A 16,441-nucleotide genomic window follows, 5' to 3' on the forward strand; every position below is an offset into this window, starting at 1 on the left:
CCATTCGCCATCTCAGCTCAAACCAGACGTTGTGGAAGGCATAAGAACTTCCTGATGGTTTTTAGTTTAATATAGCTGGGAGGGAGGGGCTTGAGATCTGATATGTAGTAGGAGGAAAACGCGATCTTTCTCCCCACAACAGACATCCTGTGAGGCAGGTGGGGCTGAGAGCTCTGAGAGAACTGTGACTAGCTCAAGGTCACTCAGCTGGCTGCACGTGGAGGAGTGGGTAAGCAAACCCAGTCCTCCAGATCACAGGCCACCTCTCTGAACCACTACATCTCACTGGCTCTCTATCCCATTACCAAACACAAGGAACTTCAAGAATTCCATCCTACCCACATGTTTTTACGCTCAGAAGAAAACCACTCTTGTTTTTAGGAAAGCGAAAAAAAATGGCAACAATATTTCAAATTTATTGAGATGCAGATTTACAGATAATAAATTCTACATAATACAAAAATTTGTCACTTTTTTTTAATAAAAAGGAAAGAGGCCAAGCAACTTTCATGAATAAAAAGTCAGCAAGAAATGAAAATGGGAACTGATTGTACACACTCACGATTTTTATAGTCCTTGCACTCAGAAGTTCTCACACCCCGCATGTCCATCCATGACACTCGCATGATTTTGCAATATGTGTTTCACCTTGCAAAAAGGCGCCCAGAAGGAAGGGGCGTTCAGAACTTTCTCACCAGAAAAAAATGCTGGTGCAGGCAGAGACGATGCTCTTGCTTAAATTCAAATCCCATTATTTATAACAGAATGGGGGAACCAGACAATTTTTGCAGCCCCTCTAGGAAGGCTATTTCTTCGAGTTCATAGATTTCCCCTCCCATTTATTCCACCATCTGAACATTAAAATGCAGGTCTGAAACTATGGCACTACAGATGCCTGGACCGGGTTGGACAGCAAAGCTGTTCTACTTATTTAAAAGCCTCTTTTCGGCTGCTGTAGCTTTTGCTGAAATTGCTTCTCTCTGCCTCTGGCAGCCATGTTTCCCTGTGCTCGTAAATACAGCTAGCGACGGAACACAAGGCCGTTCAGGTCCGAAGGAGTTAAAGGGAAACATCTTCTTTAAGTGCTTGGGGGCTCTTGAAGTTTACGTTTTTTGGCAGCTGGTTCTTCGGTTCTCTGTTCTGAACAGTCCTCAGTTTTGGGATTCTCGTGGATTACAGTGATGCCCGTCAACAGGTAGCCTCCACCACCACTCATGGTCAACTTGGGATGGCTTCGATCTGGCAAGACCTTATCAAAGGGGGAGAAAGGGAACGTGTCGGCATCACCAAGTCTATCTGGAATGGGCTTGAGAAGGAGAGAACACCCTTAGGGCTGAATCCTAGTTACTTGCCCTCTAAATCTTGTCCAATTCCTCTGCTTGCTGCAGCCCCCCCCCCTTTCCCCTTGGCTTTTGTCCATGCTGAATCCAGGGCTACCACCCTCATCTTGTTGGGAGGTCAAAGGGACTCACTTCTCTCTGCCGCCACCAGAAAAAACCAGCAGGACCCAACTCTTACTCTACAAGGCTGATAGATTCAAGTGGGTCGCCGTGTTGGTCTGAAGTAACACAACAGAATCAGAGTCCAGTAGCACCTTTAAGACCAACAAAGATTTATTCTACCCAGCTTTTCACTACTCAATGGAGTCTCAAAGGGGCGTACAATTCCCTTTCATCTCCCCACAACAGACACCCTGTGAGGTGTGTGGGGCTGAGAGTTCTGTGAGAACACCTCTAAGAAAACTGTGACTAGCTCAAGGCCACCCAGCTAGCTGCATTTGGAGGAGGAGTGGGGAATCAAACCCGGCTCTCCAGATTAGAGGCTACCCCTCTTAACCACTACACCAAGTTGGGTGGGTAAGCACTCTGCCCTGTACAAAGTTTTGTTTAGGCCAGCCTTCCCTGAGAAACCCCTGAAGCATTCTGCAGGCTTCAAAAACCTCAGAAGTGGCACGATGGTGCAGAATATGGTTGGGAAGCAAAGCTAGGTAAATGCTTACCTGGTGCCCCTCCCCTTCCCACTCCTTCCCACCATTGGCCATTCTGGATGGGAGGAGGAGGCAACCCCAGATGGGGTCAGGACCCCAAGGCTGAGAACCACTGATCTAAGCCAAGAACCTCACAGCCTCTTCCCTAGATTTGCAAGCAAGAGAGGCCTTTTGAGGCCTGCCGCTCGATTTAGCTGGAGATTCTGGGAACAGAACTGGGGACTGTCCGTGTGCAAACCAGAGGTCCTACCCCCGAAACGCAGCCCCCTCCCGAGGGCAACCCCTCCTGAACAGCTCACGGTCGACCCGAATTGCCCCCAACCGTGGTTTCTCACCTGATAGTTGCGTAACCAGGTTTCGGAAAGCTTCAGATTGACGACGCCACCCCTCTCTCTCAATTTGGTGTAGCATTCCAATAAAGGCTAAGCGAGGGGGGGAAAGGGGAGAAAGAAATGATGACGTGAACTCGTTTGAAAACTCCCAAGAAGAGAGGAGAAATCTGTATCGGATTCACCTCTTTGTATTGGCAATAGATGACAAAAGGCCTCGAGGGAGCGACGAATTCCAATAACGAGAGCAATAAAGGCGCTGGATGGAATCGGCTGGCTACAATTAAACTGCAAGAGAAAGCGGGACACACAGGTTAGCTACATCTCCGACCAGTAATGGCTTGTGTCCTGCAGTTAGCTCCCACCTCTGTTTGGGGCCCTTTGGCATGCCTCCAGGAGGCGGGGGAGATGATTGCCTATGAATTCCTCCCCTGCATCGTAGACCTCCCCTCCATCGCCCTGTGGATGCAGGTCCTTTGAGCCTCCCCCTCAGAGCAAGATTTCTTGGGGGGTAGAGGGGAGACTCAGCAGCTGGAGGAGAGATGGGAGAAGATTCAGTTCACACAAGCATTACTTAGATTTCTTTATACTGACATGTATTCTCTGGCCGTTCTCACAGGACTCAGGGCAGGTGACCACAAACGTTAAAATTAAAGGTTAAGTTATCCCCCTGTGCAAGCACCGGGTCATGTCTGACCCTTGGGGTGACACCCTCTAGCGTTTTCATGGCAGGCTCAATACTTGCCAGTGTCTTCCCCAACGTTAAAATTACATATATACAAAAAGATAAATATGCTGTAGGTAATTACATTAAGTTGAATTAGATTTTAAAACGTTACAGGCAGAAAATACTAAATTTGCCCAGCTCTGTCATAGAGGGAGGGGGGGGGGAAGGATAATCCAAATAACCCTTTGATTGGAGTCTAGTTCGTGGGTTTCTTGATAGGGAGGGCCAGCAGATTAGATGTTCTTTCAGGACTCAACCCCTTGTACTGCCAGAATTTAATGCCAACTGAAAATATAAAGGACAGACCAGCCTGCTTCTGCTTTGACATAGATCTCTTTTGCTGAGAGTTGCTGAAATGGAAATAAGAATGAAATAGGAGTGGTGGGACCCACTGAAAGACCAAACAAGGCATAAGGCAATGGGACACCAATATGGTACATCAAATTATTCCAGGGTTATAAACAGACGTCTTCAAACTTCAGTTAATTCTTTAATAAGCAGAATTCTTAATCAATCCCCAACGCATTTCGCTGCGTAGCTATATCAAGGGGCATCAAATTTCAAACTGTTTTCAACAGGAAACTCCTACACAGAAGAACAATCTCTACACAGAGGACACCTTTAGCTAGGAGTAGCTGTTTATGGAATTTACGACAACAGTCTTCTTCTCTGTTAATAAGAATATAGAATTTTCCAGTGGAAAACAATTTGAAACTTGATAAAGCTACGCAGCGAAAAGCGTTGGGATTGATTAAGGAGCCATCTTGGTGTAATGGTTAGGAGTGCCAGTTTCTAATCTGGTGAGCCGAGTTTGATTCCTTACTCCTCCTCCACATGCGGCTGGCTGGGTGACCTTGGCCTTGCCACAGCACTGATAAAGCAGTTCTGACTGAGCAGGAATATCAGGGCTCTCTCAGCCCCCCCTTCCTCACAGGGGCTTTGTTGTGGGGAGAGGAAAGGGAAAGCGACTGTAATCCAGTTTGAGACTACTTCGGGTAGAGAAAAGCGCCATATAAGTACCAGCTCTCCTTCTTCAATCAGATCAGGGCTCTCTCAGCCTCACCTCCCTCACAGGGTGTCTGTTGTGGGGAGAGGAAAGGGAAAGCGACTGTAATCCACTTTGAGGCTTCATCGGATAGAGAAAAGCGGCATATAAGTACCAGCTCTTCTTCTTCAATAAGATCAGGGCTCTCTCAGCCTCACCTCCCTCACAGGGTGTCTGTTGTGGGGTGAGGACAGGGAAAGCAACTGTAAGCCACTTTGAGCCTCCTTCAAGCAGTGAAAAGCTGGATATAAAAACCAACTATCATCATCATCATCATTATCTTTATTAAAGAATTAACTGAAGATTGAAGATGCCCTGGAAATCTGTTTGTTCCACTGGAATAATCTGGTGGGGTCCCGCCACCTTATCGCTTGCTCCTTGAAATGGAAATAAGACATGGCTCCTGGCAAAACGGTTTGTATGACGGGATCAAACTCACCCGTCAGCATCTCTGTCATTCAACAAAGCGGCGGCTTCCGTCAGCTTTTTCCTCCTTCGCTCTTGCTTCTGTTGCTTTTCGTGAGCCTAAGACAAACACATTTTTCAAGAAGCTTTAAGAAGGGGAAGTAGTGGCCAAGGAGCCACAGGGGAATCTTTTTCTGCAGCTTTTGGGGAATCACGGTTACTCTGGCCTGGATGGCCCAGATCTCAGAAGCTAAGCAGGGTTGGCCTCGGCTAGTCCTTGGATGGGTGGCTGCCAAAGAATACCAGGGTCACGACGTGGAGGCGGGCAATGGCAAGCCACCTCTGAATGCCTCTTGCCCTGGAATCCCTATGGCAGGCTCTCTAAGCTAGGGTCTCGTGAAACCCTGGGGTTTCTCGGTGGCCCAGAAGGGTTTTCTGAATAGGGAGATAATTAGTTTTATATATTTTTAAATGGGTTAAACATCCATCAGGTGATATGACCATATATGGTCATGTTGACCCCCCAGTGGCCATTGATGGGAAGGGTAGGGGCACTCTGGGGGGGGGGCTGTGCTCAGCTCTGCTTCCCAACCATATTCTGCACAATGGCGCCACTTCTGCCATTTCTTGACGTCTAAAGAATGTTTCAGGGGTTTCTCAACAGTAAAAGAGTTGAGAGAGGCTGCCCTACAGGGTCACCATAAGTTAACTGTGACTTGATAGTAAAATAAACGAGATAAGGCTAGATAGCCATCTGACAGAAATACTGATTTTATGGAACTTCGGAAGTTTGTGAAAGGGTGAGCAAGAAGGGACGTGGCAGTGTTTGTCTCTTGTGGCCCTTCCTTGAATACCCAGGAAATTGTTGATTGCTATTGTGGAATGGTAGGTGAATTTCCTCCAGGCCAGGCTAGATTCTGGAAATTTTTGTTGGGGGGGTCCATTTGGTCATGGAATTGAGGTCACTGGGGAGGGCAGGTGGTTCTGAACTTCATTCTGTAGAAGGTTGGATTAGATGACCCTGAAGGTCCCAGCTGTACGATTCCAGCTGCCATTAGCAGTCTGCACAATGGACCACCATATCCAGACACTTTGGCACTATCATGGGGGCAGTTCATTTAAAGCAGAGATTCTTAACCATCCTAATGCCGCAGCCCTTTAATACAGTTCCTCATGTTGTGGTGACCCCCAACCATACAATTATGCAAGGGTTCTTATTCTTTCACAGACATTAAACCGAAACTGACCAATGGCGTGAAGATCCATAATAATTATATATAAATTGGGTTTTTTTCTGGGGTTTCTCAGTTCAGTTCTGCCTCTTGTCCCACCATGCCGATCTTGCTCTTTTCTGCTGCTCCAGACAGACAAACGCTCTATCTCGATCTACCCCGCAAGGCTGTTGTGTGGATGGCGCCCCCCCCCCCATCAAACTGCTTGCCCTGCTGCGAGCCCTGTGAAAGGGTTGTTTGACCCCCAAGGTCCCTACCCCCAGGTTGAGAACCACTGATTTAAAGTATTTCAGCAATGAAACATGGCTTTCAAGTAAAATGAGCTAAACAGGCCTTCTTTCCAATGAGTAAGTTCTTAGTGGAGTTAAAAGCACTGGAGGAAATGTCTTCATATGCTATTCCAGCCTTTTCCAACCTTTTGACCATGGACACTAATGAAAGATTTTTCAGACTTCATGGTACCAGGAAGTGATGCCAGCTCGCCACACCTCCCTGCCACACTCCTGCCTCGGGAAGTGAAAGGAGCCTCAGGAGGCAAAGGTTTAAATGTCCGGACCCCTTCCCTCTCCACCCCCCTCCAGGCCCATCACTGTCCACATTGCAAGGTATCAGGTCAAGCTGCCCAAATCATAGGCAGCAGGTCAAGCTGCCCCCTGGTGTTAGGCAGCGGTTAGTTCACTGCTATCTGGACCCCTCTTTTTGCCCCTCCAGAGGGTGGCTGGGGGTTGGGAGTTTCTGAGGATCTAACGCCATGTTGTTCCAGCTTTGTTATGGTTTTGTTGACCGTTTTTAATGGGGTTTTATCGGACATTCTGTAACCTGCCACGAGCCGGTCTTTGGAGTGGCAGAAAATAAATTTAATAATAATAAAAGTAATAAACAGTAATGCTGCAAAACCGCTTTAGATCCTCATTGAGAAGAAAAAGCAGGATGGACATAATAAATACATGCAAGTGTGAATCAACGCCTGAAAGCATTAGAGCAGGGGTAGTCAAACCCTGTGGTCCTCCAGATGTTCATGGGCTACAATTCCCACGAGCCCCTGCCAGCAAATGCCTGGCAGGGGCTCAAGGGAATTGTAGTCCATGAACATCTGGAGGACCACAGGTTGACTACCCCTGCATTAGAGAATTCAGTGTTCTATCCAAGGGTCCTGAAAGCAACCTTAAACTAGGATAATATAGCAACTGAAGAGATAAATGCCATTGCGGTCACTTCTCACTAGTCCAGTGGCTCTCAATCTTGGGGTCCCGACCCCAAATGGGGTCACCTGGCCTCTTCCGCAGGGTTGCTGCAGGGTGGCAGCGGGTGGCAGCAGCGGGAGAGCCATGGCACTGGCTGCCTCCATGCCACTTCTAGATGGTTGTGAGCGCACACATACACACATGTTCCGGTCCACCGCCCGTGCTGTCACAATTGGGGTCGCTGTGTTACGGCGGTTGAGAACCGCTGCACTAGTTGCATTTGGAAGGATTCTTAGAATTAGGACATTTCTTTCACTACCGGACATTTAAAAAAAACCCCTGGTCAACTCAACTCACAGTTCCTTTCGCTTTATCCTCCTCCAGGGCCTCCCCATCAGCGGGAAGTTCCACCGTTTCTTGTTCGTCAGGCGGGTCCGTCTCTGCCACTAGGTCGGTGCTGCACTCCATATCCCCACCTTGTATGGAAGGCTGCCTTTCATCCAGTGACCCGTTGCTTTCTTCGGCCGGTGCAGTGCTCCCTTCGGTCTCCGAAGGCGATGGCTTGACAAAAAACGTTCCGGAGAGAAGGCTCCCCACTTTGCTGAGAGGGAACTCGTAAAGTTTCTGGAAAAAGGATGCTGGAAACCCAAAACAGCTTGTGGCTGCTCTAACGGCTCCACCCCCAGGGTACATCTGAATGATGGATCCATAGCCTGAAAGCAAGGGTCACAGTTAACTTCTAAACCAGCCTCTCTCAACTTTTTTACCATTGAGAAACCCCTGAAACTTTCTTCAGCCTTTGAGAAACCCCAGAAGTGGCACGATGGTGCAGAATATGGTTGGGAAGCAGAGCTGTGGACACACCCACCTGGGGTCCCTCCCCTTTTCACCCCCTCCAGGTCCATCACTGGCTACAGGCGGGGGGGGGGAGGTTGATATGACCATATATATGATCATATCACTCGATAAATGTTTATCCAATTGAAAAAATGTATTAAAAATTAATCCATTCCCCCCATTCAGGAAATGTTTCCAGGGCTGCCAAGAAACCCCAGGGCTTTACATAACCCACGTCGAGAAAGCCTGATCTAAACCTTTTTGTAGTGCAATAAATTCTAGCCAATGCCCTGTTCGTACATACCTGTTAATCGGGGGCCCACTACAAGAGCAAGTGACAACTCACTTTTTAAAGTATATATATTTTAAATATAAACATAGTTTTATTTACACTGTAAGCTGCTGTAGCCTTGACTTCCATTTATGTAGAAAGTGGGAACATATTTAAAATGAATTTGCAAAGAGGAGTGAAAGTTTATAGGGTTTTCCCATCTCTTGAAACCATCTCTGGTGTAGGGATGAAGAGTGGCAGCCTCTAATCTGGAGAACTGGGTTTAATTTCCTGCTCCTTCACATGCAGCCAACTGGGTGACCTTGGGCCAGTCACAGTTCTCTCCAAGCTCTTAACCACTACACCACGCTGGCTGGAGCTGTACATTTCTGGTAGAAATGTTGTGCCTGTCAGAGTTTTTTCCCCATGCGTATCTTACACACTTAAGGAAACAATAGGACTTTTGGAATTTAATGCTCCCAATCCAAAGGAGGTCGGTGTCACAGTGTCGCACGGTTGCGTCTTCTTACCCCCCATCCGTTCCATGGCCGCACCCAGCACCAGTCCCGCACAGGTTTCCATGATGATCATCTTGTTCCCGGCACGGACATTCCCCCAAGTCAACATTTGGGCTAGAGTATCGTATCGTAAGTGGCTAGAAACAGAAGGCAGCTGAATGTTAGGGAGATGGCAAATCAACTCCTGGTCAATTAAACAAATCAGCTGTAGCAATGACAGTTCTATGTGATAACACATGTCCAAGATGTTGGAAGTAAAAAAAAAATTCAGCAAAAGACTTAGGTAGTGGAAACAGAAACGAGACAAGGGCGGATGATAAATCAGGGATGATTTCTACAGTTGCCAAAAAAAAAGCAAGATTTCCCACTGCTATCGAGCTGCAGCAAACCTCCAGACACAGAATATTGTAGATTTTACTGTTTGTTTGTTTCTTATATTTATACTAGAATTAAAGTCCGTTGTAGCTGATACCCCAGACATGCTCCACAGTGGCGTTTCACAAATATATAAAAAAACCATGGATAAGGATACAGCTCTCCCCTGTGGCTCAGGGTGGCTTACAGGGAACAACAAATAATACAGTACAACTCGGTTTCCAGGAAAGACTTTGGAATTTAACACGCCAGGTTTCTCAAAAGACTAAACCAAAATTAAATCTTACTTGATTTTTCCTGGTTCTCTTGCATAGTACATTGTGGACAAAATCCGAGTGGAGGGCTTAATGATTGTAATAACCGCCTCATACCTGGAAGCAAAAGCACAGGGATGGTATTTAAACGGCATATAATCCGTGAGCTGCTCCATAGTCTGTTTCCTATTACTGCACTTACTTTTTCTTCTTTTTCTTTATGTATTTATCTTGGGCAAATTCTGTCTTGTTGCTGAACGTGGCACTGTTTTCTATAAGCTGCTGAACTATTTCCTTTAGGGGAGAGAACTTGGTATCATTTTTTTCTGTATAATGTACAAAAAAAATCACTTTGAAACTGTAAAATAGGTAAGCAGTTGCTAATGTGAGTTTAGTATTTAGTATTTGTTGTGGATTAAGCGAGGTTGATTCAAAGGCACTATTGGCCAGGGTAATGACAATTAGGCTAGCAGACAGGCTCTTCCAATGCTGGGAGAGGAGAGAACAACACTGCAGACCCACCCTTTGACCCCTCACACACACGCACACAAACACACACACACACACACACACACACACATATACACACAACTGCTCCTGAGGGCTTCTTGGCTTCCTTTGAGGGATTTACTTAGGATCTGGCCCATGAAGGTTTGCACTGAAACGGACATGACCCAATTTGGGAGAAGTGTGTGTGTGTGTGTGTGTGTGTGTGTGTGTGTGTGTGTGTGTGTGTGTGTGTGTGTGTGTGTGTGTGTGAGAGAGAGAGAGAGAGAGAGAGAGAGAGAGAGAGAGAGAGAGAGAGAGAGAGAGAGAGAGAGAGAGAGAGAGAGAGAGAGAGGGTGGGGGTGGGGGTGGGGGTGGGGGAGAGAGTAGAATAATCGTATTTATTCAAATGCAAGACTTAACTCCTTGCATTGACATATTTCGCATGTAACTTTTTAAAGAGGTCACCTTACATGCAGAATTCTTTTTCTTTTGGGTAAAAGTGGCAGATAAAAGTACAGCTAGATTCAAGTCCAGTAGCAACCGGATTTGGGAGATGTCAACTTTATGAGAGTCAATGCTTTCTTCATCACATAAATGAAAGTACAGTTTCTAAAAACTGGCAATAGATAGCAAAAGAAGAAGAAAAGAAAAAGGTGAGGTGGGGAGATCTTAGAATCTTGCTCTTTCCCAAGATGCTGGCACACTGCTATCTATGTTCTAGGACAGGGGTAGTCAAACTGCGGCCCTCCAGATGTCCATGGACTACAATTCCCAGGAGCCCCTGCCAGCGAATGCTGGCAGGGGCCTCCTGGGAATTGTAGTCCATGGACATCTGGAGGGCCGCAGTTTGACTACCCGAGAAAGATTGTCACTGGATCCTTCTACGGGACACATAAAGGCGTCTCCTTCCAGACTAGGGCTTCGCATATGGCCTGTGTGCCAGACTGGGGTGGAGTGGCAGGGGAAGACGGGTAAGGGAGAAGGTGTGGAAGTGGATAGGTTGTATTTTATTTATTTATGATCACATTTATAGACTGCCCCCTTTCAGACCTGCCGTCTCAGGGCAGTCCACAACACTTAATAAATACAATACGGTTGAAAATCATTAAAAGGTAAAAAAAAATCACCCAAACAATTGGTGACCTTCCACTGCTACTCTTCTCATTAGGAAGCAGACAGGAAGAGCTATCTGGACTGCAGGAGGGGAGGGCCTTAACTTTGGCATACTCGCTTGTCCGAAATGGCCTCAACCGTAAGCCAGGAGGAAGAGCTCCATCTTGCAGGCTGTTTGCATCAGTGTGTTCTCCCCACCCCGCTATTAAATAGCACTTTGTCAACACAGTTACATTTCCTACATTATACAAGGAAAACCAGGCAGTATATCTTGCCTTCCAGTACAACTGCTCAGGTGGTAAACAGGAAAAGGGTGAGATGGACCACGAAAGCAACACAAGATGGCCCAAATGATCGTTACCTGTCCTTTTATGCCTTTATCCTTCAAAGCCTTAATATCATCGTGAGTCAGTTTTTGAGACTTCCCATCGTCAACGATGTTCCGGTTGTCTGTACCTGCTTTCTTGGTTTCTTAGGAATGAAAAAACAAAAACAAAACAAACATCTGTGAACTGTTACTAGAAAATAGCCTTCTAGGTAGTCTAACACTGGCAACATTTCTCCAGCCTTAATGCTGGGTATTTGCTGTCATTGTGTTGTTGAAAAGAACTAGAAGAACTAGAAGAAGAGCTGGTTTTTTTATACATCACTTTTCACTGCCCAAAGGAGTTCCAAAGTAGCTTATGAAAACCTCTCTCTTCCTCTCCCCTCAACAGACACCCTGTGCCTGAGAGCACAGTTTAGTGTAGTGGTTAGGAGTGCGGACTTCTAATCTGGCATGCCGGGTTTGATTCTGCACTCCCCCACATACAGCCAGCTGGGTGACCTTGGGCTCGCCACGGCCCTGATAAAACTGTTCTGATCAGGCAGTGATGTCAGGGCTCTCTCAGCCTCATCCAACTCACAGGGTGTCTGTTGTGGGGAGAAGAAAGGGAAGGTGATTGTAAGCCGCTTTGAGCCTCCTTCGGGTAGAGAAAAGCGGCATATAAGAACCAATTCTTCTTCTTCCTTCTTCCTCCTTCCTTTTTCTTCTTCTTCTTCCTCCTCCTCCTCCTCCTTCTGTTAGAGAGCGCTCTAAAATAACTGCTCTGTGAAGACAGCCCTAAGAGAACGGTGACTACCCCAAGCTGGCTGCATGTGGAGGAGGAGTGGGAATCAAACCCAGTTCTTCAGACTAGGGGCCGCCTCTCAACCATGATGCCATGATGGCTGCGCAGTAAGCAACAGTTCAATGGCAGCATCAAGAGAAAGCACACTATAAGTCACCAGGCATACCAAGGGATTTCTGAAGCAGTCAGAAACATTCAGCAACATGCCAAATTTCAAAAAATAATTCACAGGGAAATAATTTATCCCAGAAAATAATAATAATAAGGGAGCATCTGAAGGTCACATCTGGCTCACAGCATCCTTGTTACTGTCGACTGTGACTAAATCACAGGGCAACGGCAACTATTTCTTAGAAAACTCAGTGCAAAAACAGCCATATGCACTGCAAAACAAGCACAGAGATGTTTTAGCCTCTTTTTAGCATGGAGAGAATGTGGTGGTTTCACTGAAGAAAGATAAGTTCTGTCCCCAGGAGGAAAAGACAGCTGGCTGGATCCTCCCATTCCACTGGCCACTAGAATATTTTGTGTCAGTAGAAAGCGCCTTGGGGGAATAAATGGCAGATTGCTTGCTCAGCGACCCAAAAGGCAAGGATCCACAATAAACAGCAACAGCTTTTGTACACTTTTGAGACTCTTCCACTTTCTGGATAATCTCCCCAGTGTGGTGTAGTGTTTAGGTGCAGCGGCTTCTTATCTGGCGAGCCGGGTTTGATTCCCCACTCTTCCACCTGCAGCCAGCTGGGTGACCTTGGGCCAGTCACAGCCTGATAGAGCTATGCTCACAGCGCAGTCCTGTCAGAGCTCTCTCAGCCTCACCTACCTCACAGGGTGTCTGTTGTGGGGAGAGGAAGGCAAATGTAAGCCACTTTGAGACTCCTTCGGGCAGTGAAAAGTGAGGTATAAAACCCAACTCTTCTTCTTCTACTAATTTTTTGCATGTTTTACAAACCACAGCATAGATGTGGAAATGAGACAGAATCAGGAAACTGAGCTTAACCTCCCAGCTGGCCTGATATTATGAGAACAAACCAACCATCTGATTAGGAGAAATATTCATATAGAGAGGACGGCATTTATCGTACCGCTGCCAAGCAACCGAGACTCCTACCTGTAGCCGACTCATCCGCCCTCTTCTTTGCCTGAAGGGTTCCCCCGCTGGTCACTTCGAAGGTTGTTCCATAAACATGTCCGATGGCATTATCCAGATAGAACCACTGTTTCTCAAAAGTAATTTTTCTGAAAGAATGATCAGAAGGCATGTAACAACTAGGACACGACCGCGAAGAAAATACATGTGGCTACCGTTAATTTGGGGAAACCTTGGCCTTATTTTTATGGTTGAAAAATCATTACTGTGCACAATGCTGCATGGTAACATCCCAGGCCTAGTGTACCTGAGAGACCGTCTCTCCGCCTATACCCCCAAAAGAGCACTACGCTCTGCCACCACCAACTGGCTGGTGATCCCTGGCCCCAAACAAGCACGTCGGTCTTCAACGAGGGCCAGAGCTTTTTCCATCCTGGCCCCCACCTGGTGGAACGAGCTCCCTGAAGAGATCAGGGCCCTGCCCGAAATCCCACAGTTCCGCAGGGCCTGCAAAAGGGAGCTCCTCCACCAGGCATTTGCCTGAGACCGACCACAACCCCCCCCCACCTCTGACATCCCCTCCATGGCCTGAAGCAGCCTGACCTCTCTAGGGAGTTTAGCTTGTTATGTTGTTATTGTTGGGATCACTGAAGTTGTTGCTTAGAACCTCTACTGATGTTGTATGTAAACCGCCCTGAGCCATATGGAAAGGCAGTATAGAAATCAAATCAAATCAATCAATCAATCAAAATGCAGCGAAAGGTCTCCTGAGAGAGCAAAACGGCAAGAGGTGTGGTAAACGTGGTGTGCATGGATGGAGGAGAAGAGGCAACCAGATGGGGTGGTGCAAAGTGCCATGAACTTGCAGCCAATATATGACAATCAGAGGGGGTGGGGTGGGGGGGTGGTTTGCAGGCAGGAGACAAACAGAAATGGCTTGCCATTGGCTGCCTCTGTGCGGCAACCCTGGCCTTTCTTGGGAGCCAGGCCAAGTACCAACTAAAGCCAGCCCTGCTTCAGCTTCTGAGTTCTAGTAAGCAGGAAGAGAATGGCAATCATTACAGGGCAGCTTCCAGTCACAGCGGGACCCGTGTTTGTACACGGAGTGTTTTATTTCACCACTGCAAAATATTTGACATTTACAGAAGTCTCCCTACCAAAGTATATGTGAACACCTCTGACCAACATAATGATTTCGGGAGGCTGGTGAGAACTGGTGAAATGTCAGGGAATGATTCACTGGATTTGCATCCCACTGACGGCGCATGAAACTTAAAGTGATGTAGTGCAGGGAGCAAACACTGTAAATTTTGAGTGGAAGAAAGTGCCAGGAATGGGGGGGGGGGCTAGGAAAGATGGCCCTGGCTGAATAATCTACACATGAGTACATTCGAAAAGGAGATGCTCACTTCACACAATGTGGCATAGCACTTGAAATGTCAGATTGCAATTGGGAAGACCCAGATTCCAATCCACATGCGGTCTGGGCCCAGTATACCTGAGGGTCCCTGTCCCCTGCCTTGCGCTCTACCACCTCCAACCTCCTGAAGGTTTCTGTCCCCAAAGAAGCCCGCCCGACCTCAACCAGGGCCAGAGCTTTCTCCGTCCTGGCCCCCACCTGATGGAAGCAGCTCCCAGAGATCAGGGTCCTGAAGGAACCTGAAGAATTCCGCAGGGCCTGCAAAAGGGACCTCCTCCGTCAGGCATTTGGTTGAGGTCAATCCAAACCACTGCTTCCCACTGGCCCCCAAGCCTCCCTCCTACGACAACTACGACAAATCTGCCCAACCCACTGGGCCTCAGTACAAGTTGAGCTGATGCTCTTCTCAGTTTCCACCATTCTTTAATGTTATTGTTGTTATCACCTTGTTACTATAAATGGAGTTACCTGTATCATTTCACTCTGAGCCTTCGGGGAGGGCGCTATATAAATATACAATAAATAAATAATAAATAAATCCCCAATCTGCCATGGGAGCTCTCTGAGTCATCTGGTGCCAGTCACACACTCTAAATCTAACCTATTTTAGTTACACTTCTTAGGGTCTCCTGGAGAGAAAGGCAGGGTAGAAATGAAGTAGATAAACACAATGCTGATATTTTTAAATATTATTTATGGAATCCAATAACAAACATATTACGTTAATGAGGGAGATTGCTACCAAGATTTTATTGGCTTTGTCCAATAATGGGTGTATTTTGGTCTTTATGACAGGGAGCCATCGCTCACTCTTAAAAGCACCTTCTTGGCATGCAGAAGATGCCCAGAAGATTCCTGTTCAAAGGGATCAGGGAGTAGGTGATGTGACAGGCTATCCAGCAGAGATTTCTGGAAAGCAGGGATGATGAAAATATGATGACAGTAATACTGAGGATAGTAAGATTATCCAAAAACCCAGCCATGGGTTGATTATCCAAAAACCCAGATTATCCAAAAACCCAGCCTCTCTTAGAACGAAGAAGAAGAGTTGGTTTTTATATCCCGCTTTTCACTGCCCGAAGAGAGCAGCTGACATTCGCCTTCCCTTCCTACCCTTACAACAGTCACCCCGTGAGGAAGGTGAGGCTGAGAGAGGTGAGGTATTCCTGCTCAGTTAGAACAGCTTTATCAGTGCATGTGGAGCAAGGAATCAAACCTGGCTCACCAGATTAGACGCCACCACTCTTTTAAATTTTATTTATTGATTTTTTAGATTTATGGCCCGCTGCTCTTGAAGTCGGCCTGCAGTGGGTCACATAAGAAGAGAACCCATACAATAAAAGAAAATCAACACAATAAAAGAAAATCCATACAATAAAATTAACCACTACACGAAAGCCAGCCAGCCCCGTGCAGAGGAAACCCCTCCTTTCAGAAGGGGCCAAACTGCTGCTTCTCCAGATATCCACAGACTACAACTCCCAGGGGCCCCTGCCAGATGGCCATGCTGTCAGGGGGGGCTCACGGGAATTGTAGTCCATGGAGATCTAGCGAGGCACAGGAGTGCAAACCCGATCATGCCTTTCCTTTACCTTCGCTTCCCCACGGCCACCGCCTTGTAGACTTCGTTCCTCTTGAGCACCGCGCAGTCCCCTTCGCGGATCACGTGCAGGGGGCCGGATCTCGGGCTCTCCTCCATGGGGCGACCCTGCGACGCTTCGCCCTGATACAGCAACCCCTTCCCAGACACCGGCTCACGCCACACGGGGAAGAGAACGCGCCCCCTGCTGTGCGCATGCGCCAGCAGGGCGGAACAGAGCGCTGACTGCCGCTCTCTCTTTTACTCTATGGCGTCACCCCCCCCATTTTGATGTCAACGCCTCCGTCCCGTTAAGGGCGCATGCGCAGTGGATCCTCTCCCAACGGGAAAGAGGCAGCTTGCTTTTTTTTTTAACAAATGTTTTAAAATTGTTCGTTAGCTCCTCTAACAAGATCATTGCTATAAGAGAGAGAAAGAAAGTGGACCGGCTTTCTCGCCAATATTCCCTATCTTACA

At 47.2% G+C, this 16,441-nt stretch overlaps 1 protein-coding gene across 1 annotated transcript; it reads right to left on the minus strand.

The window, feature by feature from the left end:
* Positions 1–426: 426 nt before the first annotated feature.
* TRMT6 (tRNA methyltransferase 6 non-catalytic subunit) lies at positions 427–16,241 on the minus strand. Its single transcript, XM_077313206.1, has 11 exons — positions 15,978–16,241; positions 12,987–13,114; positions 11,128–11,237; positions 9,367–9,458; positions 9,198–9,281; positions 8,548–8,672; positions 7,267–7,622; positions 4,528–4,613; positions 2,502–2,604; positions 2,323–2,409; positions 427–1,249 (listed from the first exon to the last, which is right to left on the minus strand). The coding sequence occupies exons 1-11, from the start codon at positions 16,082–16,084 to the stop codon at positions 1,079–1,081; spliced, it is 1,449 nt and encodes a 482-aa protein (XP_077169321.1). The 5' UTR covers positions 16,085–16,241; the 3' UTR covers positions 427–1,078.
* Positions 16,242–16,441: the final 200 nt, after the last annotated feature.

Source organism: Paroedura picta, chromosome 1 (assembly GCF_049243985.1).
Source record: "Paroedura picta isolate Pp20150507F chromosome 1, Ppicta_v3.0, whole genome shotgun sequence".
NCBI classification, from domain to species: domain Eukaryota; kingdom Metazoa; phylum Chordata; class Lepidosauria; order Squamata; family Gekkonidae; genus Paroedura; species Paroedura picta.